The sequence below is a fragment of the Cydia strobilella genome, chromosome 15 (assembly GCF_947568885.1).
Source record: "Cydia strobilella chromosome 15, ilCydStro3.1, whole genome shotgun sequence".
In the NCBI taxonomy this organism is placed as follows: domain Eukaryota; kingdom Metazoa; phylum Arthropoda; class Insecta; order Lepidoptera; family Tortricidae; genus Cydia; species Cydia strobilella.
In genome coordinates this window covers 6,981,760-7,008,293 of record NC_086055.1, presented here as the reverse complement: position 1 = coordinate 7,008,293, position 26,534 = coordinate 6,981,760, and the positions used below count along the sequence as shown (strand labels likewise).

Sequence of the window (26,534 nt, the reverse complement as noted above, 5' to 3'; positions counted from 1 at the left end):
GTCATGTCACTTCAGTCGGTCACCAGTCCAGTGATATATATATATTATTTGATACAAAAATATAACATAAATACTATTTTCTTGTTACAACTTTTGTGCTGATAAAATAACTTTCATATAAAAATATACTTTTATTCACTAGTGATATCATAATATGAGCCAATCAAATACTGCCGCTCATATACCAGAATGTTTGAGGGTAAATGTATCAATTTTACAAATTCTTAATCATAGTGGATTATATTTGTAAAACAAGAATTAATATTTGAAGAATATTACCATATTTAATAACTAAACCCCCCGACTGATTTTTCAGGACGACTCTGAAGATGGTAAATCCAAACTTAGAAAATGGTTGAACATGAACTTCCGAATTGAAATGACCGATGGAAGAGTCCTCATTGGTGTGTTTCTTTGTACCGACCGGGATGCCAACGTAATTTTAGGTAAATATTTAATTTTGATTTTTATGTTACTTTTTATTACATGTTAATTAGTTCTGGTTATTATTTTGATGTATGTGTAGAATGTAGGCACTAACTTCGAAATGTAAGTACTTGTAATACTAACAATGTTATGAACATTATATACTATACATATATACATTATATATAGATATATAACAACTATTTCACTCAGTCAAGCACATTCCAATCCCACTGAACTAAAGAACCTAAAGACTGATTAAGAGTGTGCAAAAAGATTTAGTTCCTTCACAGGATTTCATTCTTAACAGTTCTTAGTTTATGACAGACTCAAGCCTAGTCTGAAATAAATATATTGAAATTGAAATTCATGCTAATTTAGTACCTACCTGTAGATTGGTAGGAAATACCATTAACTTCCTCAACTCAAGAGTGTGCGCTACTCTGCAGCAGCGCCACCATAATAAAAATCAATGAATTATATAGTGAAATGTAAACCTAAAAGGTACATCACGTAATAGAGTTGCGGCATTTTCACATCTTAATGCTAAGAAAAGTCAATATACACTCTAAAAATAATAATTTAATAAAAATTATGACATTATTGTGATTATGATTGTATGATCAGTTGTTTTTTTCTGTAATTCCAGGAGCTTGTTCCGAGTACCTGAAGAGTAATGATGGTGAAACAGAAGAGCCCAGAGTACTGGGTCTAGTCATGGTGCCCGGCAGGCACATTGTCTCCATACAGATTGACGACATGACCGCACAGCGCAGAATTGCTCCCATTATGAATGATTCTATGTGGTTATAATTGTGAGTGTAATATTTTTATTTATTTCAATAAGAGAATAAAATTTCAAACCCGTCAAAAACATTTATTTAGTACCAAGGTATTAGGTTATTGACATACTTACATTTAAATTGTGTAGTAGTTGTTGCAAAATCTCTACTTCTAAATAGATATTCTTAGAATCATTAGCAAAAGGATTGTAGCTGTCACTTGCATTTATACTATTAGTTTTAGTTAGAAGTGCTGTTAAATCTTGACTGATTGTGTTCATTCCTGTTTGAGGTTTTGATAAAACACTATACAAAAGCTTAGGCTCCAATAATTTTTGCAAACATATGTATGGGTGAGGTAGTATTTTTGATTGGCTAATATTTTTATAGAAAATGGTGCTCAATATCCTTACATCCTCATCTTCGTCTTGTAAAAGGATAATGGCTGACTTGATCATGGTAACTTTTACAGCATCTGATAATCTATGGAATGAACTTGATAATTCATTATTTGCTAATGCTGCAATGTATCTCATTTCTATATCAACAGACTCCGGGTCGCATAATTTTAAAATTTCGGCTGACAAATATACAACCCCATTTTCATCATTTTTAACTAACAAAATTCTTACAGTAAATGGCAGTAAGTAGCGCAATTTATATGTATGACCATTGGTTTGTATTGCTTCCAGTAAAGGTGCAGTACAACAATTTATTTCTACTAATTGAGATATCATATAGAGAATTTTCCATATTTCACTACTGCTATATTTATTACTACATGCCAATAATAATTCTGCAATATTTTTTAACACATCTTTAGGAATTTCTTCATTGTCACATTTTATTTTGTCTAACAGAACTTTACAACAGTTCTCAAATCCAGTTCTATTTGCAAATATTTCTATCACACATGATATTTCATACCAAGAAATATTTCTCACACATTTTCTTACTCGCGCGTTTGCCCAAGAGTGAATTCCGGGGGCATAACCATTGGCATCTAATTCTGTCATAGTATCCAGTAATATATCAACACTCACATTAAATTTAAAAATATCTTCATACAGTTCCTTACATAAATAGGAATGCCTGCCTTTGTAAAGTTTACTCTGAAAAGTGTGCTTTGTCATTTGGAACTCAGCATTTGTCCCTTTGTCATTATAATGTTTGTAGCAATGTGCCAACAATATCAACACTCCATGCAAAAAGTTTTCAGATATTAGTCCCTGTTTCAACAATGATTCATAAATCACATCAAATGAGAAAATGTTAAATATGGATTTGGCAGTGAGACGTCTTACAGTGTAGATAGGGCTATCCAAAAGACAAAATAAGCTTTGTAATAAGTTTGAATGAGTTGACGTTTCCTCTGTCGTGTCAGAGGAAAAATTGTACCTCATAGCACTATTCGCCAACATATTCAGTATGGGCACTAAATTGGAATGTGACAGTACTTTATCAGATGTACTGATGTTTCCGAGTTGATGATTAATGTACATCCATAATTTCGGTGAATGCGTGCGTATTTCATCACATGCCACTGTAGCTATGGTCTCATCTCCTGTCCCAGATGCTTTTTTCTGGCCTATTAATTTTGGAACTAAAGCACCATATAGTTGAAGAGCAGCATTTCTGAAATAAAATACATATAGTATAAAGAGATACATATTTGGAGACAATCTTACACAGATCAACCTAGCCCTAACTTAAGCAAAGCTTGTACTATGAGTAAGTACTAGGCGACAATATACATACTTGTACAGATAAATAGATAACATCCATAACTCGGGAACATTCTTGATAAACACACAAATATGCGCCGTTCCACGGGTAAAGGTACCTTATGGCAGTTGGCGCTTACATCGCGTAGTATCGTATCAGTATTGGAGCGTCGTTAATAATAGCGTAAACGCCAATCGCCATAAGGTACCTTTACCGTGGAACGTCACATATGGGATTAAACCCGTGACCCCCTGCTTCGTAGGCAGGGTCACTACCATTACGCCATTAAAAAAAATAAATTTGAAGTTTAGTAGTAGGTATGATAAATAAAATCTTATACTTATAACAAATTATAATATCTAGAGGATCCTAGACACGGCAGTGTTCGCATACAACAGCATACAAATTAAGTATTTACCTTATTTGCCAATGGGGACTCGTCAAATTATCAAATGCAAGTTTGGCCAATTGTGGTGAGTAGTACATAACATCAGAAGCTATACTGCTATCTACAACTATTCTTGTCAAAAAGTGAATGTAGATGGCTTTTGGCAGATCTTTTTCGTTTTCAATATCTGTATTCCCATGTAATTTGTCAGGTAGGTCTTCGGAATGACTGCAGGTTTCCAATATCATGTTCATAAAGTAATGAAATAAAGGCTGTAAAAGACAATATATATTTTTTTTTTTTAGAAACACACCTAGAATACAAGTCACAAAAGTTGAATATTTTAATGATCTTACCTTTCCCTTTTTCATGTCACTGGATACTATTCTGTGGACCATAATAGATAATCCAGCACCTCGCCTGGTTATAGAGGCCATTTTACTGGCTTCCGTTATCAACTCTTTAAGCTTGTTTTTGAGCAACACATGAGGAATGCAAGAAATGTCCACTTCATCGGGTAGGGATGTTAAATATTGCATGGCTTGACCTGAAAACATTTTATAAAAATAATTTTAAAGTTATGCCATAGCAATAAAGTTTACAATTTGAATAGTTATGCTTATGCGTGTATTCATTAGTACAAGCTGGATTCTGAAGTTATGTAAAATTTAAATTCTGATAGTATAGATAGATAGGCGGATCTCATCAGTTCCCCGCAGGCCCTCTGGTGAAGCATTTTTTTTACGTATCTTATTATTTTTAGGGTTCCGTACCTCAAAAGGAAAAAACGGAACCCTTACAAGATCACTTTGTTATCCGTCCGTCGGTCTGTCAAGACCCTTTATCTCGGGAACGCGTGGAGGTATCGAGTTAAAATTTAAACCATAAACTCAGGTCTACGGTCCTTTGAAGCTGTGAAAAAATCAAACTTCTAAGTTAACGTAAACAAAAGATACGGCCGTTTATGCCGCAAAAAACGTATATTTCGACACTCAAGGGAATCAAAATTGATAGGGTACTTCCCGTTGATCTAGAACTATGAAATTTGGCAAGTAATATCGTCTTACACTACAAATACAGGAAAAATCTGAAAACAGTAAATTTGTAAAAAAAAAGGTTAGGTAAATTTGTACGGAACCCTCGGTGGGCGAGTCGGACTCGCACCTGGCCGGTTTTTTTACTTTGCGTCAGTTCATCTTCATCATCAGCGTTACGTGTTCTAGATAAAAACAATAAATAATTTACCAAGAGCAGCGCCCGCAGCTTCAATAGCTCCTTTATGGCGTGAACTTTCCAAAACGCGAGTTATTATGGTGAGGAATTTTTCTATATACTGTACTTGATCACAGTGCCGAATCATCAACGATGCCAAATCACAGCATGCCTGTAACAAATGACTTTTTAATAGCATAAACTTGTATTAACCATTTTAAACTTTATTTAAACAACATAAGGTCTTCTAACTAACTCAATATGACGTGTCACCGAAAAACAAAGCTCGTCTCATTTCAATATTGAAATAATGACAAAAAATTTATAAAATTTTGCTATGGTTGGCATTTGCTATATTCAACATTTTAAAAATAACTTTGGAAATTGGAAAAAATGTATTTACCTACCTTAACATTTAGCCAAATACAGTTCAGGACCATTTGATGAATACCAGATATCTTCGTGTTATCTTTGTCATCTTTTGACGTGAACCCCGATTTATAAATGATCTGCTCCACCATATCATTCATTTTAGAAAAGTCTGAACTTGATGAATTTTCCTCCCAGACAAAGTGATTTGATATATTGTCCAATGTTTTAAGAAGCCTAATTATTTCTTCATTCGATATCTTAAAGTTATAAGACTTCTGGTCACAGACATCTAACACAACTAGCATTATATCCATGAAGGAGTGTAACTGTTTTCCGTTTTCAATTGACTCTAAAATATCCCTGTTTAACTCGTGTTCATTAGTCAGCTCATTAAATGCAAAAGTAAAAACATCTTCAACAGTTTTGAAAGTGGCTAGATCAAGTTTTTCTTTTAACAGAATACTAACAATGAATTTAAACATGCTTTGACCACAACTGATTTCATAGAAAAATTTGCCCCCAATACTTTTCAATGCTTCATCTATTACATGATTTATCAATAAGTTTGTTTTCTTGAAGGCAGGTGAGTAATAATTTAAAAGTAAATGCACTACATTTTCTCTTATATCATCTGATGGGTCCTGTAGGAAGCTTATTAACTTTTTAACAAATGCTTCGTCTGATAGTAGCCATTTCCCGTCATCATGTAACATTTTATACAAAGTTGTGTCACTGTGTCTAGTTTGATTCTTTTTGTTTTTTGGTATGTCGATCAAGCACTCCCACACAATACTGCATACCTTTACAGATGTAATCTTTCTTTGATAATTGCCCTTTACATTTAAATTCGAAACAACAAGTTCTTGCAAGGCTATCAAGAATTTTTGAAGATATTGCAAGTCCACAGGCTCGTTATTTTTACAATGTGTGGTAAAAGCAGCATGATTTTGCATCAAGAAATTTTTAAGGCACTTCAACATGCCAAGTCTCAGTACAGTACAGTCAGAGTTTATATTATTTTTTACATAATTTAATACAAGATCGAATTCTAATTGACTAGGTATCGTTTTTCCTTGAAATTCGCAAATAATATCAAATGCAGCCATCCTTATATCCACATTGCTATGTTTAATTCCTTGCAACACCATTGATTGAAGTAAACTGTAATCTGTTGAATTCCAATTCTTCTGAACAAGTCCAAGCTTATTTGCTTGTTTCAAAATAGACAAGCTGTTATACAGTTTTCTTTCTATATCTTCAATATTTTCAAATATAACTTCAAACTGATTTACTAAAGATGGAAACTTTTTGAAGGTTTGTAAGCACCAGTAGTTGTTAAAATGTTCAATTGGTTTTGTACTTTCCCCATTTAAAATTCGGTCAACAGTTGGCAAGAACATTTGGATCCAATCATCTTCAGTGGTCGTGTTCTTCAAAATTGCGAAATACATATCAGTTCCTGCTGAAACTAAACCTGGTTTTTCTAAGCTGCTTGATAAGCCAGTTAACCAATCACTTTCTTTCATAAAATTTGAGATATTCCCTTTGCATTGTCCTATCAGTTCTGCAAGCATTAAATACTTAGCTTTATTCCAATAAAATCTATTAATTTCTTTAACAACACTTTGGTATATTGTATCATCCATTAGAGATATCAGTGTCTGGAATATAGTTTTATTTAGATCCCTCACCCCTGTGATAGGGTTTTCCCAATTATGATTCACTAAATTTAACAATCTAACTTGATTACTTTTTGTAAATATGCAATCTTGAATTTGTGTCCCACATACTTTCTTGTAAGAACTTATTGTTTTGAATACAATAAAAGTGTTCCTTGAGTAATCATATGCCATCTGAATGAGCAAATCAATAATAGAATTCAGAAGAACCTCTAAAGTTGGATTAGCCTTACTGGATTTAGTTAAAAAGTTGGATTGAAACATTCCATACATCAAAGACACTGCCCATGTTGTCTTTGGGTTTATCATCACATCACTTTTCCTCTGGTTTATTTCATGATCAATGCCTTGTAATACTTCCTTTAAATAGAACTCTTCTTTTCCAGTCAAAGGAATGATGGTGTATAAACATGTTGAACACAGTAACTGGTCATCTAACTTGAGAAGCCCTGATTGTAATTGCAGCCAAAAAACTTGTGTTACTCTATCCCATGTTTCACTATTCTGTTCTGCTGACTGAAGATTCTTTGCAGATATAAACACTTCCTGAAATCCATAAATAACACTATTTAAAGATAAGGTTAATTGAATTGAAATAACTTCAGAACCACATAAGTACTTTGTTTTTTAGAAAAAGGTAAACATTTGACCACAATCTCACCTGATGGTATAATAAGTGCCGATCCAGTATAGGATGGATCATGCTTACCTAAAAGATGTTTATTCACTCTCGATTTAAAAAGATCCAAGTTATAGTGGACTAGGAGTAGATTTACAGGAAGTGAATTCCACTCCTTAGTCGTTAGCATGATAAACTGGATGCATTGCATCTAGTACTTTCTAATTTCATAGCTTTATTATCTACTTTTGCCAAATTTTCATCAGGTGAAATAATAATCCATTTTTAATTGGTGATATTGATAATTTTAAACTAAAATTGAAAAAGCAATACTAGATTTTAAGGCTTTCAATTTTTTTAACTATTAGTCTAGATACCATTTGCAACATACACACAGCTGCATTTGAAACAAAGAATAACCCTTACAAAATTTAATTTTGTAAGTAGGCCTTGTGGACTCTTTCAAAAGTCAATACAACATTTACGATATTAAAAAAAAACATAACATAACATTTATAAATACAACAGCCAATACCTGGAGGCCAATTCAAACTTTTGATGTCAAAATGATGTAATTTTCCATCATTCACTTGTGCATGATGCCACATGAAATAATAATAATCTAGACAATATCAAAATAACTTCAAATACTTGCCTGTATCAATGCATTAGTAAGTGTTTTTGCCTGAAGCAATTTCTGTGTTAAGTCCTCCATCACACATTCAATTTTTCATTGCCTGAAATGAAAGTTGGAAATGGTTTACAATAACAGGTTACATTCCCCACTTTATTTTAGACAAATATGGTATAACTTCCCTGTATATTATTGTAAATCCCGAATAAGGTATGTGACAAGGAAGATAAATTAAAAGCCAATTGCAACTAAAAATAATTTACTATTCAGAATCTAATATTTACAATAAAAGCTCAACAATTTAACATTAATCTTTATTGTTCTTTTATAGGTTCATATCCTTCCTTCTGCATTTTCTCTTTAAACACATTAAAGTCCCGTTTTCTATCAAAGTGTGAGACCCACTGTGTGGGACACGACTTTTCAAATAGCTTTCTTAACTCCAAACACTCTTTAGGTTTATAGGAGCTGTCTTTTATATTCTGCTTATCTAAACACTCCCAGTAACGATCCCTGGAGTCCCAACAAGTCTTTCTTTGTTCTTTATCGGGAAAAGACATCGTTCACGATTGGATATAAACCTAAAAAGGAAAGTAAAAATGCTTTTATAAAAGAATTGTTACTGCTAAAGACTTACGAGTACCACTAAACTTATAAAGCCCCTTTAGATATAACATAATCAAGCTATGCATATACATTCAAAACTTACGTATTTGCTTAAGAAGTTGTGATAATATCGCCTGAGAGAGCAAGTCTCAATTTATTTTAGTTTTCGCAACAATCTTCCTTATTCTGTTTAGCGATATCGCATAACCTTAAACTATCTCTGAGATAGTATATAGTATGTCATGACTGATGGACATTGACAATTTTTGACAGCAGCTGAGCCATATCGACCATATCGACTGCCATTACATTCGAGACATCGATTAAAATGTTAGTTCAGATCCAGAAAAATATTATTTTGTTAGAAATAAATTGATAAAAATGTAGAAATTAATAAAAAACATTTATAGCTGGCTCCAGACAACGCGGCGCGAAGCCGCGAACGCGAGTGTGGAGTCGATTTCGCTGATTAGCGGACTAGACTCCACACTCGCGTTCGCGACTTCGCGCCGCGATTCCCGCACGTGTGGAGGGCCCTTATGATTTGGAAGTCCGCAATGAGGGCTAACGCGTATGAACCCGCCGCTAGGGGCGCTAGTGTAGATGGTGGTCTTTTCCATACTTGGAAATGTCACTTGTCACTTCAATGACCGACAGCTGTTCTTTAGTCTTGTGGACCACCATCAACAGAGGCGCCAGGGACTTCCGGTTCGAACGCCATCTTGATAGTAGCCTCGTGATTAATTACTTTGTTTTTTGCTCATTAATATTGTTTAAAGTGTAATATCGATAGCTTTATTATACAGTAATCTAATGTAGTAGTGTGCAGTGAATGGAGAATTAATCTCAAAGCGTGTTTAACCACCATTTTGGAGTCAACGGCCGGTAGTCCACGTGCTTCTCGTAAAATCCAGCTATCGGTTTTACGAGTCAACTACAAATAATAACTACCGAACAACGTCGTGCTCTAAGAGCATTTGGTATTTCTACCTCTAACCGTGTCTGGCTAGAGCCCTAGAGGCCCATTATTTTATTATTTACCGTACACTGGCTGAAATATTAATTCGATCCCACGTGGATCCCACTTTCATAGATTAGTATATGTTATTACTGTCCCACTTTGACGTTGGCGAAATCATCGACAGTATCGATAGAGCCATACTACCTAAAGATTGATTGATTGAACAGAGGCGCCAACTGGTGAGCAAAAAAACGATAGCCCTTATTTTGTGAATGCCATAGGGTATTTGACTGTATTTAAAATAAATTATTTTACACCATGCATGAAATAAAGCACCAGAAGATTCATAGAGAAACGTAATAATAAGCCTTTTATTGTGAGAGAAACGTAGACAGCAGTTATTTTTAGACACAATTTTTATTTAAAAACTCGTATAAAACTATAAAGAGTAGGTAATTTGATTGTGACGTCACATGCTAGTGTTTCATATAAATTTCATAGTAGCCAAATCGTTTTGACAGTTCGAAAAAAGAAACTGATTTGGCTAGTAGCAAAGAGGATATAATTAGATAGAGCGGTACTGTCATAGTAGATTTTGTAACCACGGTAAATTCACTGCCATCTATCGACACACTTTAAAACTAAAAATGAAGATTTATAAAAATACGATAAAATGTATTTAAATATGGATATAGTTATTTGTTATACAAGGGTGCAAAGTTGTATTTTACCCGCGAGTGTGGAATTGAAACACGAGCAAGCGAAAGCGAGTGTTTCAACACACGAGAAGTAAAATACATTTGCACCCGTGTGTAACACAAAACTTTTCACCTCACTATAGCGAGGATAGTGCGACATCCACAGGCATTAGATCATCTTCATCACTGGAATCACTCATATTTTTACGATATTATAACAAAAAACTGGAAATTCTGTATTTTTACGTGAGAAGTTTTTAAGTAAAAATTTTGTTGACAATGTTGACATTTCTGACGTATGAAATGTCAATGATGCGTTTTGAAATTGCATCGACTCAACTTGTGCGTTCAGAATTATATTTAACATCATTATTAAAAACAAACGTTTCTTATGGAACTTTAATGTTTATGACTTAAAATCATTAAATAAAGCTAAATTTACTTACTTACTTACTTACTGCTGTGGCGCGACGACCCGAAGTGGATCTTGGCCTCCGACACCAAAGACCGCCATGCTACTCTTTTGCATTAATTATTTTTATGATTTTGACCCATTTTCTTTCACTGATATGCGTTAAAATTGTTAAATAATAAACGAAACCGTCAACGCCATCTATACGACTGTAGGCCAAAACTAGTAGCGCCCTCTGAACGAGAATCAAATTTTCTTGATTTTCGAGGCACGTTTTTTCCTTAGACTGTATCCATCTATTACAGAGTTATATCTATCTTTGGTAAGTGTGACCCAAAGACGGACATGTAACGTCAAGAAATAAATTTTAAACATGGGGGCACTTGGGGGTAAATGAGAAAATTAATAAAAAACAGTCTTGCAAACTATAATTATCGTGTCATATATCAAATGAAAAGCCAAGGGCTTATTGTGTATTTAGTATATTTTTTATAATTTTAGGATAAACAGGTTAGAAATTATTAAAGAAAATAGTAAAAAAAATACCGTTCCCCCCTTATCACCGAAACTACTTGGTATGGATGGTCTACTGGGTCTATTTTGAAAAAATAAAAACACAAAATATATACAGTCAAGCGTGAGTCGGACTTAAGAACAAAAATGCGGTTAGGCTGTTTTAAGGACAGCCGCAATGGTTTACGTGAAACGTGGTGTTGCTATATTGTGTGATGTACGGAACCCTTAAAACGCGAGTCCGACTTGCACTTGGCCGGTTTTATTAACGAAAACGGAATCCGAGTTTAACAACATTTTTTTATATCACATTATACTTTGAAGATGACTGGGTTAAAATAAAATATTGACTAACCATCCGTGCCAGGAATTCAGTGACTATGACGAACGAGATTAATGTTATCAATCAGACGCAAGTGTCCAGCTGTAGATACTAAATATACTTATTTATTAAATTTCCTTAACGAAATCGGACACAACATCCAACTTGTTTAAAGTAAAGAAATGAAAATGTTTTATTTCATTATCGGCAATCAAGTCATGCAGTAATTTCTTTAGAATTTCTTGTCCCGTTATGTTCGATTCTTCTTTGTTCTTTACTTGTTCCAGTAAGTCTTGAGAAACTTTCACCTTGCAAAGATTAATGAAGCCATTCAACTGTTTTAAATTTTCGAACAGGAACACACCCGGTATTATGGGTACTGTGATCCCGAGCTCTTTGCAAGTTTTTGCAAAGTTATTAAATACTTCTTTTTCAAAAAATGCTTGTGTAAGTATGAAATCAGCTCCACTGTCGATTTTTTCTTTGAGGTTTAATAGTTTCTCTCCGGTATGGTCGGGAGATCCAGCCACTCCTATGCAAAAATAATTTCCTGTACTCGCCCTTATGTAGGCTACTAATTCTCTGGCGCTTTTAAAATCCGAAGTGGCAGCGTCATATTTTTCTGCAATGAGTAAATTATTATGTTAGGGTAAGTATATTGCTTGTCTGTTACACCTTAAGTGATCATCGTTCATATTCAGATATCAGATAACATAGAGTAAAATAATGATGATGAGTAAACGTACCGTCTTGCGATAGTAAAACTTGCACTGTACAGGTAATTCTATTCACTGGTCTAACTATTGCGCGTAAAACGTCACGAGATTTAAAAATAAATAAATCCATGCAACTAAAAAGCCAAGTTTTGAAATAGAATCACAACAATAAGCCTTACCTCCTAACATAACAAGTAGGTTGCAAACATTTTGCTCCTGTAATAGCGCCAGTGCTTGGTCCAAGTAATCCTTCTTCAGCATATCACAAGTCAAGTGCAATAACACATGATGTTGTTTGCTTCTTAAAAATTTAGCCATCCTTAAAGGTGCTATATCTAAGTTTTCGCACTTGTGATTTTTGGCGTGCCATGTCACTGAGAAAAACACTGGTTCCACATTCAGGTTGTTTATTTCATCAACCGTCACATCGGGAGTTACTTCAAAGGAATAGGAAAACTTGTTTGTCTGTTTTATCAAGTCAGTGATTTTACCTAAAGTCATGTTTCCGAAGCAGATGACAAAGATAACTTAGTGTGTTGTAAGTACCAAAGAATATACCTAACAGACTCTTATGAGCTTAATGTTATTGTGTTGTTTTACGACTGGCTTATCGATTACACAGTCCGCCTTTATAAATGATAACGCCCGATTTGAAATGCAAACATTTAAAGAATCAAGTGACGCGAATAATTCGTTATCATTTATAATTTTTATAAGTTAAGTCTCATCTCAATCGAACTAACTTTATCTCCCGTAACAGTGAAGTCGGATTACTTCTTATTATTATCCGAAATAATATCAATTTATGATATGCCACAGAGCTAAGTGATGGTGAGTTGAGTGCTAACCTCCCAAAAAATCGTGACGCGATAACAGCAGTATCACATGAGTATCACTAGATGGCGTTCTTAGAGTCACTTGATTTGTATAACAAGTAACTGTTTTAATTTATATACAAATATATTATACAACGTAACTAATGACTAGGTATGAAGAGTACGAAGACACTACAATACTTTACATATTCACGGTACTGTACTACCGTAGTTCATATTTTAGGAATTGGACATAGGTACCTAGAGGAATCGTTCAGTGCAGGGGTAATAAAGAAAACAAAACACATCCAAATTATGTAGTGTAATGGTAATGATTGTTCTATACATTGATTACCAATCAGCCATAGGTATAGGTATCACAACCAAAATCAATTACTACGAATAACTTAAAAGATCTTCTAGTGTTGGTAATCGTTACGTAAAGCTGCCTCGAAGCTGCATGTCGAATACATTTTATTGCCGTCTCTACAGTCTACGTTTTCTTTTACATGTATAAAATCAACTACTTATCTATTAGGTACACTTTTAATTGCGATATTTGCGATTAACATGAAGTTCTTTCGATAATGACGGAATAGGTATAATACATCAATGACCTTTTATCTCTATTCGTGTAAAAGCCTCCAAACACCTATTTCTACGAATTGTCTAACTTAATTACTTATTGAAGCCTACTATATTATAAATGCAATATCCCTTACGTATGTTAGTTATTGTTACGGTTTAATAAAGCTTCGAATTAATTAACTTATATAAATTTGGTACTAGAAATGTTTATCTTTGATATTTCAATTGTTCTTAGAAACAATTTGACGAGATCTTTAGATATTATTTCAATACATAACATTATGGTTAAACGTGCCAACATTATCTGCCAAAAGTGATGTAGGTAACTATAATTGTATAATAGTCCTTATGACAGATTTTCTAGCATAAGATTTAACCCCGGATAATAAGATCGACGGTACCTGAAGGTACTCTATTCTACTTAAAGCAGCATTGACGCGTTTTATGAAACATTCATGGAATATCTTCGTATAAAACTGACGATATTGTTTCAATCTGCAAACGTATTGGTACCGACTATTGTTTATCAATGACTTTTCTGCAGTCATAATAAATAACTTACGTGTATTTATCGAATACAGTATGTGCATTAAAAGTACATTGCCACTACAACATGGCGCTGTGATATGTCTACTTCGCTTATATTTGGATAATATAAAAAAATCGCTACTAGTTACCCAATTTGTTCCTGGCAATTTTATAGCATTAATACGCAGCACAAATCTTTAGTCATTACTTTAAAACAAACTAATTATCATTTTGAGACTGCACCATTAACCTAGGTTCATTCTATTGGACTGGATGAGTGGCACGGTTCATATTTTGCCAGGAACAAAACTATGTATTTGAGACACATCCACACTGAACAAACTTCCGCCAAAGGATAGGGAAGTAGCTACGCGGTTAACTATCGGTTAAGATTAATAAGACAGTCAAAGTACATAACATATATTTGTTCAGCATGGAGCATCACTCATTACTAGATGTCAATACAAACACTGCAAGATCCCTATTTAATGTTAATTAAACTACGCTATACAATACATTTGCAGCAACTAACTTTTCCCCACAAATCCTGGCCGTGATCGTGTGGTTTGATTAATGATTTGACGGTTGGTCTGAATTGACACTGAATTCAGTCTTTTTTTCAAAAGATGTAACAGAGGTAGTTTTATATACAATGGAACTTCTTCTTGACGAATGATTTTCACTTGGAACCTTGGCTCTATCTTTGGAATTTTGGAATATACGTTTGAGGATTTTCTGACCGGGCTTTTTGTCTAGTAACATCACATCGGAATGTCGGATTCTCAACACCAATTGGAGAGCAAAATAACTCTATCACAGTTTCTTGCAATAATGGTCAACAGAGAAAGAGAAAATGACAGCACTGAGTAACCAGCTTTAAACCTCTGTAAAATTGCCTGTTTTCTGATAGAGCTCTACTATTGTAGTGAATGTAGTGACACGTCGCTTCCAAGTGAACACCATTTTATCAATTAAGGTGTTTTGGGATTATTCCAAACTGGTAATTCCGTAAATCTACGTTAAATGAGTGATTCTACCCTTTTAATAGCATTTTCTTCTAAAAAACATGGATCTGGATCGAGATCATATACCTATACACATACAGTGGCTAAAAAAAGTGCATTCCCGTTGCCAGGGAGGTTTCGGGATTATACTGAGCAACTTTTTCTATGGAACCAACCACGAAATCGCGAAAAAAAAAATTACCCTCCCATAGAAAATAGACCAGCCAAAATGTATGAAACAGCCAAATTTTTTTTTTCGCGATTTCTGGGTTGGTCCCATAGTAAAAGATGCTCTAGTAATCCCAAAACCTCCCTGGCAACGGGAATGCACTTTTTTTTAGCCACCGTGTATAGTTAGTCTGTCATAAGTCGTTATCAAAACGTTACCCGGGTAACAGATTTTCCCCGGAATCATCCTATTTACAGAACTATCCCAAACCACTTATATTTTACATATTATTATGCAGCAATTAGGTAGTTCATAAAAAGTCATGTAACAATTTAACCTATTTTGATATTGTCGCATTGTTTATCACTATTACACAATATTTAACAATTCATCAGTATCCGGTAACAACAAATTATCGCCGATTATTAGCACGATAATTGCGATTTATTACCAGCACAGAACAAAACAACTGAGGACTGTCTTCAAAAGGGCTTCTGAACTGTCTGTCTGATAAGGGCAGCCAAAAACCTCAAATTAATTCGGAAATGGTTTTTTATCGGCAATATAATAATAAGTATAAATGACAAGCACCTAGAAAATAAATTTAATTGAATAATACAAAATATAACATTGAAAGTAAGCACAATTAAAGAATTTGGTAAGTACATTGACCACCCTGTTTATATCTATCGCACGCGCATAATTAAATTGCCTTCCCGTTTTCATGCCGGCGGTCAATGGCATTGTGCAACCGGGACACCTATATAATTATGCGCGTGCGATAGAGATAGGAAATGGCAGGTCCCTAAATTCTTCATAATTAGCGTCCTCACTTTAGATTCCGTTTATGATGGAACCGTAAAAAAATAATGTTAAACTCTTATTTAATTTGAATCTAATGTCGGTGCATCTTAATTCGGTTATTAATTTACATTATTAGTAATTTATACAAAATTCGGAATGATGATAATTTGTGTAAACTTATCATATTAAATAAGAACTATGCCTATTGGCTTTTCCCTAAAGGGACCCACTGACTATCAGTCCGCCGGAAGATATAGGCCGGTCAGTTAGAACAAAAATTTGACAGCTCCGAACAACTGACAGGCCGATATCGTCCGGCGGACTGATAGTCAGTGGGCCCCTTAAGACATGACTCGTATTATTATTCAAGCTCTAAGTATAAAAAGCATAGTTATTCACAAATTAATACTTTCTGGCTACGATTGAGCTCCAATATTGCAGATTTTCATAATACGGACGGTCGGCAAACTATTGCAAAAAGTGCGTGCTATCAACCAAGTGCTTACCAGAGATAAGTGATAAAGACTGCCAATCGTAAGTCGTGTTTCTTGTCATTGTTGTAGGTGGTGCCACCTCTATGCTTTGATCTCTGCTTAACAGCGCAACGCCATCTAGTGTCTATTCAACAATTTAAATTAATAGAGATCCATTACGATGTTACGCAGATGCAAACAAGAAAGAAGGAGAATCCGTGTTTACTATTCAGTTATCTCTGGCGCTAACGAAAGAGCAAAAGTGTGGATTATTATTATAAGTATAATGTCAGTCACCAATACTTAAATACGATGTTTAATAGCTAAAAGTATCATAAGCATAAAACTAATTTGATGGTTACATACAAAAGTCTTAAAGATATTTAAAATAATGATACCTTTAAGTACAAGTACCTATGTACGTATTAACAGGCCAATTCGAGTTCTAGTTATTCGATTTGTTTCCGATCTGTCAGTGTCAAAAGTGAAATTTCTTCAACCATTAACGTCACTTTTTGCTTCCGGTTCGAGCGCCATCTTGATAGTTAGCATCGTGATTAATTACTTTGTTTTTTGCTTATTAATATTGTTTAAAGTGTAATATCGATAGCTTATTATACAGTAAACTAATGTGGTAGTGTGCAGTGAATGGAGAATTAATTTTGAAGCGCGTTTAACCACCATCTTGGAGTCAACGGCCGGTAGTCCACGTGCTTCTTGTAAAGTCTAGCTATCGATTTACAAGAGCTAACAAATCACCGTACACTGTCTTGTACAACCGTACAATTTTTGTCGTTTGTAAACCTCTCAATACCTTGATACTGGCGAAATAGTCCCACTGGGCTGAAGCCATAATTTTAAAAGAAGAAGAAGAAGAACGTCACTTTTGACACTGACAGATCAGTATCATATCATATCGGAAACAGATCGAATAACTAAAACTCGAATTGGTCTGCAAGTCCTTGCCTTTTTATAAAGAGTAGGTAGGTAATAGTTGCAGAATTATTTTCAGTCGTATAGTGAATTGTTTCAACTAATACATAAGTATCGCTCGAAAGGCTAGAACAAATGTCTTTCTCACAATGAGGGCTACCGCGTTTAATTTCGCCGCTAGGGGCGCTAGTGTAGATGGAGGTCTTTCAACATATAAAATGCATAGAGGTTTGGGGGGTTTCAATCTTTTATATCGGGAATTTTCACTCCTTGCCATAATTCATAATTGTGGTAAATCTTTGTCCGTCTTTGATTAATCATGGTAAACAATAGATATAGCTCAATAAATATTAGTGGTTAAAAAAAGGGCCAACTAAAATATATGCAAAATTAAACTGGTTGAAAAAATTACACATTTAGACGTTAAAATATTTACCTTTGTGTATATTAGAAGTGTAAGAACGTATTACACATGCGTTAACGTGTAACATATGCTGAGGTGAGACCATTTCGTGGCACTTTTTCTTTTTCATGTTTCTCTATTTTGTATAATTTTTATATTTGTGTGTGCTAACGAATAAATTCTTTCTATTTCTATTTCCATTGATTTTATAAAAATAAGCATAGAAGAATTTTGAGATCTGTTTTTCTGGACCTACATCTACAGTGGCGCCAACTGGTGAGCACAAAAACGGTAGCCCTCATGATATTAGATAGGTCACATAGCCTGTAATACAGATTTATTTTAACAAAAATTTGGGTACTAGGCGGGATCTTTTCCACTTTTACTACCTATAGATAGGTTTACCAATTGCACCAATATTTTGGAAGTTCGTTCTGTATTATACCCAATTTACATACCTATATAATATGCGGCCTCCACTAACATAAACAATTTTCTTCAGAATTTTCACTTGTTTCTTTGTAATTTTAGGTTACCTACTTGAGTTTTTCATCGCAGTAGTTTTTAGTATTTTTTTTTCATCATACTTGTTCTGTTGTGCTCATAGAAAAACATTGTGTCTAACCCCGGGGGTAATAATATTGCAAACTCGAGTCTTCAATGCACTCCAGCCTGCGGCTGTCGTGCATCTAAAGACCTCGTTTGCAAAATTTCACTTACCCCCCCTCAATGCAAAATGTTACTACGATAATTGCTTTAAAAAGGTATTTTATTCCACTGGACCTTAGGCCTCTCGAGGCTAAATAAAAGTACCTACCTAATTTCCTTAAAATGACTTTTAAATTGACTCCATCTGCTCCGTTAGCTCGAGTATGGGGCTCTCGCTGAGCGGCAGCATTCCCGCAGTGGGCGGTAGGCTGTGGCCTTGCCAGTTTGACTGCAATTAGACACGATCATGTGATTTATATATTTCTTGCGTTGCTAGGCGTGAGCGAAGTGGGCTCTCGGCCTCTCGCCCACGGCCTCGCACTCAAGGGGGCCTTGCGGAAGCCAACCCTTTATTATCTTGGGAATACACATAAAGAAAAAAGGGCCTCGCAGATACGACTTCGCCCTCGGCTAGATTAGTTCGCTCTACGCCACTGCTTGAGGTATTTTATATATTGAAAGAAAAGTCGATATCATAGTGTCATGTTGACTTTAGACCTTCCACAGTCCACAGAGGCTTTTAGCAGACCTGCTAGCATGAGTTGCGTTCTCGCGCACCGCGCCATACATATAGCACGATTTCAAGTATGGACTCGCGACTCAAGAACGCAACTCATGCTAGACGGAGTTTTCTAGCATGAGCGCCTTTCTGATGTAATTGTACTAATTGTGATGTAGTTAGGGTGAACATCTACTTAGCTTCTACTTAATTTAGTATGTTCAGCATACATTTGATGTAAGGTTTATTGTAGTCGTGGTAAGAATAAAAACGATAAAACGGTTATATTTACCGGGAATAGCACATACAACCAATAGGACTTCGACAAAAATCGTATTTGAATTTTCAATCTAGTATTGCACAATTACTTACCATAACCATAACTCTATTTATGCGGTGAATAGCTAGTACCTATAGCTACCAATTACAAATACATCCTGACATAATACCTAGCTACGTCAGGGGCCCATTTCTCGAACGGTATTAGGCTAATATTATTAGTCCACAAACTGTCAAGTCCATGTCAAGTCGTATGAGTTACCATGGCAACACACTGATATTATAATATTAATATTCGACTAACACCGTTCGGGAAATGGGCCTTTGTAGGTAGGTAGGGGTCACATTATTTTTTTGTTTCTAAAAAATCGGTGTAGCTTTCTATTTACTGACTGTCAAGCAAGTTAGTAACACTCGTGTCCAAAGGCAAGTGGGCTGACGCATGAGCATGATAAAGGCAACGCATCACATGCATGATTTTCCTACTGACTATTTGATACTTTAAATTCGCTTCGCCCTTATTGCCCAAATACTCGTGATGCATCTCTTTCCTTTTACCTCTCGCCTCGAATGATGGTCCCTGCAGTGACAGTTCCTTCAAGTCTCTTTTGATTGGGCTTAAAAAAAAAAAAAAAAACAGGACAAGTGCGAGTCGGACTCGCCCACCGAGGGTTCCGTACTTTTTAGTATTTGTTGTTATAGCAGCAACAGAAATACATCATCTGTGAAAATTTCAACTGTCTAGCTATCACGGTTCACGAGATACAGCCTGAATACATAAATGAATGTGCTAAATTTCCAAAAAAAATAATAAATCATTTTGCATGACAGCTACTTAATATAAAAATTAACTGTCATATGGACCATCATTCGACACGAGACGTATTAGAGTTAAGGCTCGGCCAAACACAAGGCGCGACGCAGCGCCGCGTCCGCGCCGCGTGATGCCTGTTCAAACAGGTCGCGCGCGGATCGCGCCGGCCTCGCGCTCTCAACACGCCCTCATCGCGTCTTGCCTCTCTCTCATCATCATCATCATCTGCGTCGTGCCTGTGTTTGGCCGAGCCTTTATAGTAAGCGAGCCGTACTTCAGAAATAACGCGAAGTAAATTATTATATAGGTAGGTAGTTTGACAAGTCATAAGTATTCTATCATCCCCTTCTAAGATGACTTCTTATTAAAATCTGGTGGGTGTAAACGGTGCACCACAAACAAATGACTGATGATAATTGATTGCAGATGTAGTGCATAATTGTTTTCCATCGTATTTTCTCGGAAACGTTCGTGTTTGTGAAGTAGTCACCTTCAGTCAATGTCAGTACTTTTTGTTCTGATACTGACTGAAATGACACGTTCGTAAGTTTCCGTGAAAATGCGATGGAAATAGTTATTTGTGCAACAAGAGAGGAAAGTTGGTTTTTCTTGCGAGTGTTTATTAGTGTTTGAGTAAAAACACGAGATGTAAAATAACTTTGCTCTCGTGTTGCACACATAATTTTTCACCTCAGTAGTGAGAATATATTAAAGGTTAAAATGTATTTAGAATTACACAGAATAATACAGAGAAACAAAAAAAAAACAAAAAAAAAATTGTAATAAAAGTATGAAGTGGCAGTTCATTAAAAAGCTACTTTGTTTCACTCCCTGGAGTGACGAAAGTAGGCTTGTTCGAGCTGCTGAGGTGAAAATAATTATGCACTACATCTGTACCAACTATGTTTGCTACTGATGCTTACTTTCATGCAATGTAAAAAGCTAGCTAATAACGGTGACAAAATAAAACAATGAATCTGAAAATCATTACATTTATTTAAATAAAACTTTCTCTAAGTAAAGCTGTCACATCTTACATACGTAACTATGATAAGTATCTGCAAATAATCACAAAATGTATATACATACAAACTTTCACAAATGAAACAGTTTAACTTAAAATTTCCATAAATATTATAAATACATACTTATTCTAAATAATAATCATGGAAGAACATTAAATAATAAATAATAAACATAGGATTCTCTTAATGTGATGTTCATAAAATATACACGTGAAATGCAACTATTTTACAATAAATACTTGGCAAGTCAATGGAATAATAGTTAATGTGATGAAATATCTTCTCCGTCTCAATAAGGAATGAAAATTTCAGTTAGATTTAGTGCATTTGAGTACAAAATTTACAGCTTTTGTTATTAAAACTATAATTTTTAAATCGAGTGCATAAATTTACTATCTTAATATTGAAACTTTTAACTACACCTACAATCTATTCACATGTTTTCAGTCGTCGATTAATCATCGACAACGGGTGACCGTCGTCGCAACGGTCAACAACAAAGTCGTCTACGCGCTAATTATTGTCATGCACTCGTCAGTAATATCATAATCTGCGCGACCCACAAAAATTTCATACCGGCAATAATTACCTAGTTACCTACCTACTCTAAATTTCATCACTATAATTATTATGCTACAAAACGTGTTCAGCACTACCGTGCAGTCGGTGAGGTGAGGCGACATGACGCCCCGGCTCGACAGTCGTGCAATACTAATCTACGGAGATCTAGCTAGTTGATCTGTTGGAATACCTGGAAGCAGGGCTGCGGCTGGAACAGGCCGGCGCCGCCGCTCCACTGCGCGTGCGCGTGCGCGTGCGCCGGCCACAGCGCGGCGTCCCCGCCCGCCACGCTCGCCAGCCCCGCGGCTTCTTCCCCGCCCACCCCCACCCCCACCCCCAGCCGCGCCTCCCGCCGCTCCGAGATCTGGCACGCGCTCTGCAAACTCGACGGCAGGTTCGACCACGTCTCGTTCCCTAGCCTATCTTTATTCATTATGCTTATTTCCATCGATCCCTCGTACGCGAACTTCGCCAGATCCTCGTCCTCTTTGTGCTTCGGCGACCGGTTGGGCCCCTCGACTATCGCTTGGAACGCGAGGAGGTCGCGGTTCTCGGTTTCGGTTAGGGGTAGGGGCGGAAGAATCTGCTGCTGCTGGGCGATCTTGTAGCTCTGCTGCCTCAGCATCTGGCGCCGGCTGAGGCCGATCTGCAGGGAGTGCAGGGCGGCGATGTCGTGCGCGGACACGTTGGGCGGCGTCATCTGCTTCTGTAGAAGCTGTCGTTTTTGCTGGTAGAGCCGGTGCTGCATGAGCTGCTGCTGCAGCGGCGGCTTGGCCTGCGACGCGGCCCCGTGCAGTTCGGGAGGCTCCTGCAGCTGGGCGACCATCTTCGGACTGGCCGGCATCGGCGGCGAGGTACTAGAGTAGTTAAACGTTTCGGGGAGACTGATCCGTTTTGGTGTCGGATTCTTCGTGTCTAAGTAATGAGGGCTGAAGGATGCCGCGAATTGATTATGTTGTATTTGCCTTTGCGTCATTTCCTCCGGCGGAATAGAAGACTGATACTGCGTTTTTAACTTCTGAGCCTCCTTTTGTACTAGATGGAGCTCTAGGACGCCTTTAGCTTTGCAATTCTCATTTAATCGTTGGCTGTTAAACGCTAAGGTGTTAACTTGCTGCTCGTTGGCCTGCGCCACTTGTTGTGCGACCAGTCCGTCGCTCGCTCGTCGTCCTTCTCTGAAATCGACGGGGCTTCGAGTCATCGCCCGTGTATTATTCTTATTAGCAGACTGATAATTCAACGGATTATGCCGCGCTATGGAACCGATACCCGGAGTTTTACTATTATAAGAAGATATATACACGCAGGGGTGCATCGGACTAGTGTTCACGAGGGAGCTGTTCTCGTACGCGAGCTTATCTTCGTTCGACGTACAACTGGGAAGACTACTTGCTAGTTCACTAGAACAGTCCGAAAGCTGATAGTCGAGGCTTTCGAACGTGGAGAAATTGCTTTGGGATGAATCACAGCTGAGGTTTTGGCTGAGGCTTTTGTTATTAAAGAAAGTAACGACGCCGCTGCTCGAGCTGGAACTAGCGTAGGAGCTCAGCCGGTTCTGGACTCCGCTCGGAACGTTCGCGACGTCTTCCATATCCGTCTCACAACCCTCATCCGTCGACGATGAATACTGTTGTTGAAATTTTGTCGCATCTGTCGCATTACTTTGAAGATTCGGACCGGAGCAAGTCTGCGTTGTAGTATACCTATTCAACGAAAACTTGCTATCCGGCCTGTAGAGAGTATTTGGATTCAGGTCACTAGTTGCTGTGGAAGTCGTGGCATTTCCATCGGAGCTAGATATAGGAGGCAATACTGTGCTTTGTAAATACGAGTAGGCTGGGAGATGGTGATTCATGTAGTCTTTAAACGGCGGAGTGCTAGATTGCAAGCGACTTAGATCTTGTTGTTGCGCTTGTGAGACGAGCCTGCTTGATTCAAGAGGCTTAGGTTGCTCTAAAACGCCTAGTTTAGCTTCCGCTAGCTGCGTTGGTATTGGACTAGTACTTAAATTCACAGTCCCTTTGAGAGGTAAAGGAGACTGTTGCAAGGTATTCATAAGTTTTGCTGCTTCAGAACACATAGTAAACGTCGTCGAACTTGGCAGTTTCATAGTTTCTACACTAAAATTAGTCGCCGACGCAGAATTTTGAAGGAAATTCGCTATCAGATTGTGGTCTGTCGCTGACGAACTTCTTCCGCCGTCCATCGCGCATTTGGAATCAAAACTCGATGACGTCAAGAGCCTAGTGCCGTCGGCAGGGTTCTTGCCGGTGTCGGGTCCGACCGTGGTCGATTGTTGGAGCAGTCTCCGACAGTCCTCACTAGATTGTTTCAGGATGTTCTGCTGCTGTTCGTAAGTGGAAGCCAGCAGCCTGTGTGTCGGGACGCCGTCATTTAACTTAGCACCTAGCCTCTGCGTGGACTGAGTGACGTCATTGTTTCTCATGGAGAGAAGCCTCGTGGATTCTGTTTCATGATTCCGACTTGAGCCTACGTCGAGGTTGCCGACTAGAAAGCTCCTGTGCGTATCCGAGGGGTCGGAATTTCGTTGGAGCAGTCTTTGTTCAGTCATGTTGACGCCCGCTAGAGATAGCAGGCGTTGGGTTTCGGAGGAGGACGAGTCGGCCGAGGTGGCGGATATCATCGGGGGCGCTCTGCTAAACTCTCGCGACTGAGGATCGCCGGCGTGTAATATTCTGTAAGCAAGCAAAAAGCCGACTTTAACAACATATCCATCAATGACTATAGTTTAAAAGAAGGGTTTATTTATTAATTATGTTAGGTAGTTGATCCTAACCTCAAATCGTTCAAAACGCGAACTTATAAGGGGGAAATCCGAAATTCCCAACCAAAAAAACGCTGCTGCTCATAGCTCAGTACGAAGGTTGCGGGAGGTCGACGCCAGCAAGACAGGAGTGAGGCGTGGAAAGGAAGAGGAGGACCTTTACACAGCGGGGACAGTTCAGGCACTTTGAACAAAAAAACAAACAAAAATAATTACATGACAAATCTTTTCTGAAAATTCATCAAAGATTACTTGCTACTGCTACTGGCATTATGTGGCTATTAAGGTTGAAATAAATATGAACTTTATTAGTACTTTTTAGTCTGATTATTTAGTTCAGTTCATCTACCCAGAATCACTGATCAATTGATCATACCTACCTAATCTATTTATTCAAATTTGGTTATTTGGTTAGCTCGGGGGCACTTTGTCATTATTTTACAAGTTATACACTCTGTGTGGTGTCAACCTCGCAAAAACAGGATTAATTATTTAAAAAATACAATAACCCGAGTATTATACTATAGTAATAAGACAACTTTGTCAGTAGAAAGAGCGCGAATTTCAAATTTGTATGGGAGATCGAACCTTCGCGAGTATGCGCCAGCATTTTTTCAAATTTGCCCCCTAATTTCTACAAAGCTAGCTTGCAAGAGTAAGTATACTAATCGACCCAACGCTTTTTTGTGCCTTTAAGAAACTTATTTTCTGACAACTATTAGAAACATTTAACTCTCTGGCGAGCGCTTGGTTGGATAGACACCTACTTAGAAGATATTATGTACATTAGGTTTTTCAATACCTGTTCTGCTGCTCCCTCCTAGCGTCATGCAGTTCCCTGGCGAGCGCTTGGTCGGCCACGGAAGACGGCCGCCGCGAGGGTCTCCTGTCTTGGCTCACTGAACCACTTGCAGCCCTGGCTCGCAGCCGTTCTAGTAGGAGAAGGTAGATTGCTGCGTGGTGGTCGTAACTATTTGAGCGCAGGCTCTGGAAAATAATTGTCAAAAATTAAGAATTGATAGATTAGAATTATTGCTGTGGAAAACTCAGGTCACTCCCACGGATCGGATCGGATATGTACCTAAAGCATTTGCAAATTGAGCCCTACGATTAAAGTGTGACCGAAAGACGAATTAATCTAGAGCATTGCATCTCGTTTTGATTACGGTATTAATGACGTCATTTGACAGTAACGCCAACGTTACAAAGAGCAATTTGTCAATATGTTAACTGTGCAAGTGAGACACTCTCTCTCTGTTTGATACTCTCTTTCGGACCATTTTCTCTAGTGCGCTATGATAAACTGCCTTGCGTTATTATCATTAGCAAATAGACAACATTACATACTATCCGGGATAGATACATAGATAGATACATCACGGTGGCTAAAAAATAAGTGCATTCCCGTTGCCAGGAAGGTTTTTGGATTATACTCTTTTAATAGCAACTTTTACTTTGGGACAAACCCTGAAATCGCGAAATAAAAATTTGGCTGTTTCATGCATTTAGGCTGGACCATTTTCTATGGGAGGGTAAATTTTTTTTCGCGATTTTGTGGTTGGTCCCATTGTAAAAGTTGCTCAGTATAATCCCAAAACCTCCCTGGCAACGGGAATACATTTATTTTTTAGCCACCCTGTATAATAGAATCCGTAGTCACTCCTAGTTCCTACTATTAGACACTAGACATTCCCGCGCAACTTATAGGTAGAATTTATAAGCAATTACATACATAAAAACTTCGTGAGAGTGATTTATCTATACTACTCTATAGCCGTCTCTTTGTTCGGAAGAAATAAGAGGTTAAGTTGAGCTCCGAACGTCATCTGCAGTTGACACTATGCCGTCGTTCCGTAAACGTGACCTCGCTAGGGTTCAACTCGCGCTAGCAAATACCATGTCACCTAGAAATCATTATTAGAACACTCACACTGTTCTGTTACGCGCTTGCCTTTAAAAACTTGCGTTAACTTGGAATACGTACATATACTTATACCTGTATACGCAAAGACAACAGTATCATAATCTATCAATTAGTATCAGTATCTCTTATACTATACGAGTTAGCGACACGAATGCTT

General features: G+C 37.1%; 4 protein-coding genes across 7 annotated transcripts in view; 1 reads left to right on the top strand and 3 right to left on the bottom strand.

Annotated features, from left to right (window-relative positions):
• Position 1: 1 nt before the first annotated feature.
• LOC134747890 (N-alpha-acetyltransferase 38, NatC auxiliary subunit) lies at positions 2–1,300 on the top strand. Its single transcript, XM_063682565.1, has 3 exons — positions 2–199; positions 317–446; positions 1,076–1,300. The coding sequence occupies exons 1-3, from the start codon at positions 155–157 to the stop codon at positions 1,237–1,239; spliced, it is 339 nt and encodes a 112-aa protein (XP_063538635.1). The 5' UTR covers positions 2–154; the 3' UTR covers positions 1,240–1,300.
• LOC134747888 (cytochrome c oxidase assembly factor 6 homolog) lies at positions 1,283–8,686 on the bottom strand. 3 transcript variants are annotated; one of them, XM_063682563.1, is made up of 7 exons: positions 8,547–8,686; positions 7,855–7,940; positions 4,941–7,126; positions 4,567–4,705; positions 3,678–3,868; positions 3,352–3,593; positions 1,283–2,843 (listed from the first exon to the last, which is right to left on the bottom strand). In XM_063682563.1, exons 2-7 carry the CDS (start codon positions 7,916–7,918, stop codon positions 1,322–1,324), a joined length of 4,344 nt encoding a protein of 1,447 aa, XP_063538633.1. In that variant the 5' UTR covers positions 7,919–7,940; positions 8,547–8,686; the 3' UTR covers positions 1,283–1,321. The 3 variants fall into 3 exon arrangements, with proteins under 3 accessions (XP_063538633.1, XP_063538632.1, XP_063538634.1); XM_063682562.1 differs by having other exon boundaries at positions 3,352–3,868; XM_063682564.1 differs by lacking the exons at positions 1,283–2,843; positions 3,352–3,593; positions 3,678–3,868; ... (1 more) ...; positions 4,941–7,126; positions 7,855–7,940 and adding an exon at positions 8,080–8,418.
• Positions 8,687–11,459: 2,773 nt separating this feature from the next.
• Positions 11,460–12,580, bottom strand: LOC134747705 (methylenetetrahydrofolate reductase (NADPH)). Its single transcript, XM_063682316.1, has 2 exons — positions 12,245–12,580; positions 11,460–11,971 (listed from the first exon to the last, which is right to left on the bottom strand). Exons 1-2 carry the CDS (start codon positions 12,564–12,566, stop codon positions 11,478–11,480), a joined length of 816 nt encoding a protein of 271 aa, XP_063538386.1. The 5' UTR covers positions 12,567–12,580; the 3' UTR covers positions 11,460–11,477.
• Positions 12,581–18,599: 6,019 nt separating this feature from the next.
• The window catches only part of LOC134747885 (serine/threonine-protein kinase SIK2), a 63,850-nt gene continuing 55,915 nt past the window's right edge, over positions 18,600–26,534 (bottom strand). The window contains exons 8-10 of one of the 2 annotated variants that reach the window (XM_063682559.1): positions 25,256–25,440; positions 21,859–24,364; positions 18,600–18,719 (exon numbers count right to left, since the gene is read on the bottom strand). In XM_063682559.1, coding sequence (XP_063538629.1) covers positions 18,621–18,719; positions 21,859–24,364; positions 25,256–25,440 — 2,790 coding nt within the window. In that variant the 3' untranslated portion in view covers positions 18,600–18,620. Of the gene's footprint in view, positions 18,720–21,060; positions 24,365–25,255; positions 25,441–26,534 lie in introns of those variants that run through there. The other variant, XM_063682560.1, reaches the window with a different exon arrangement.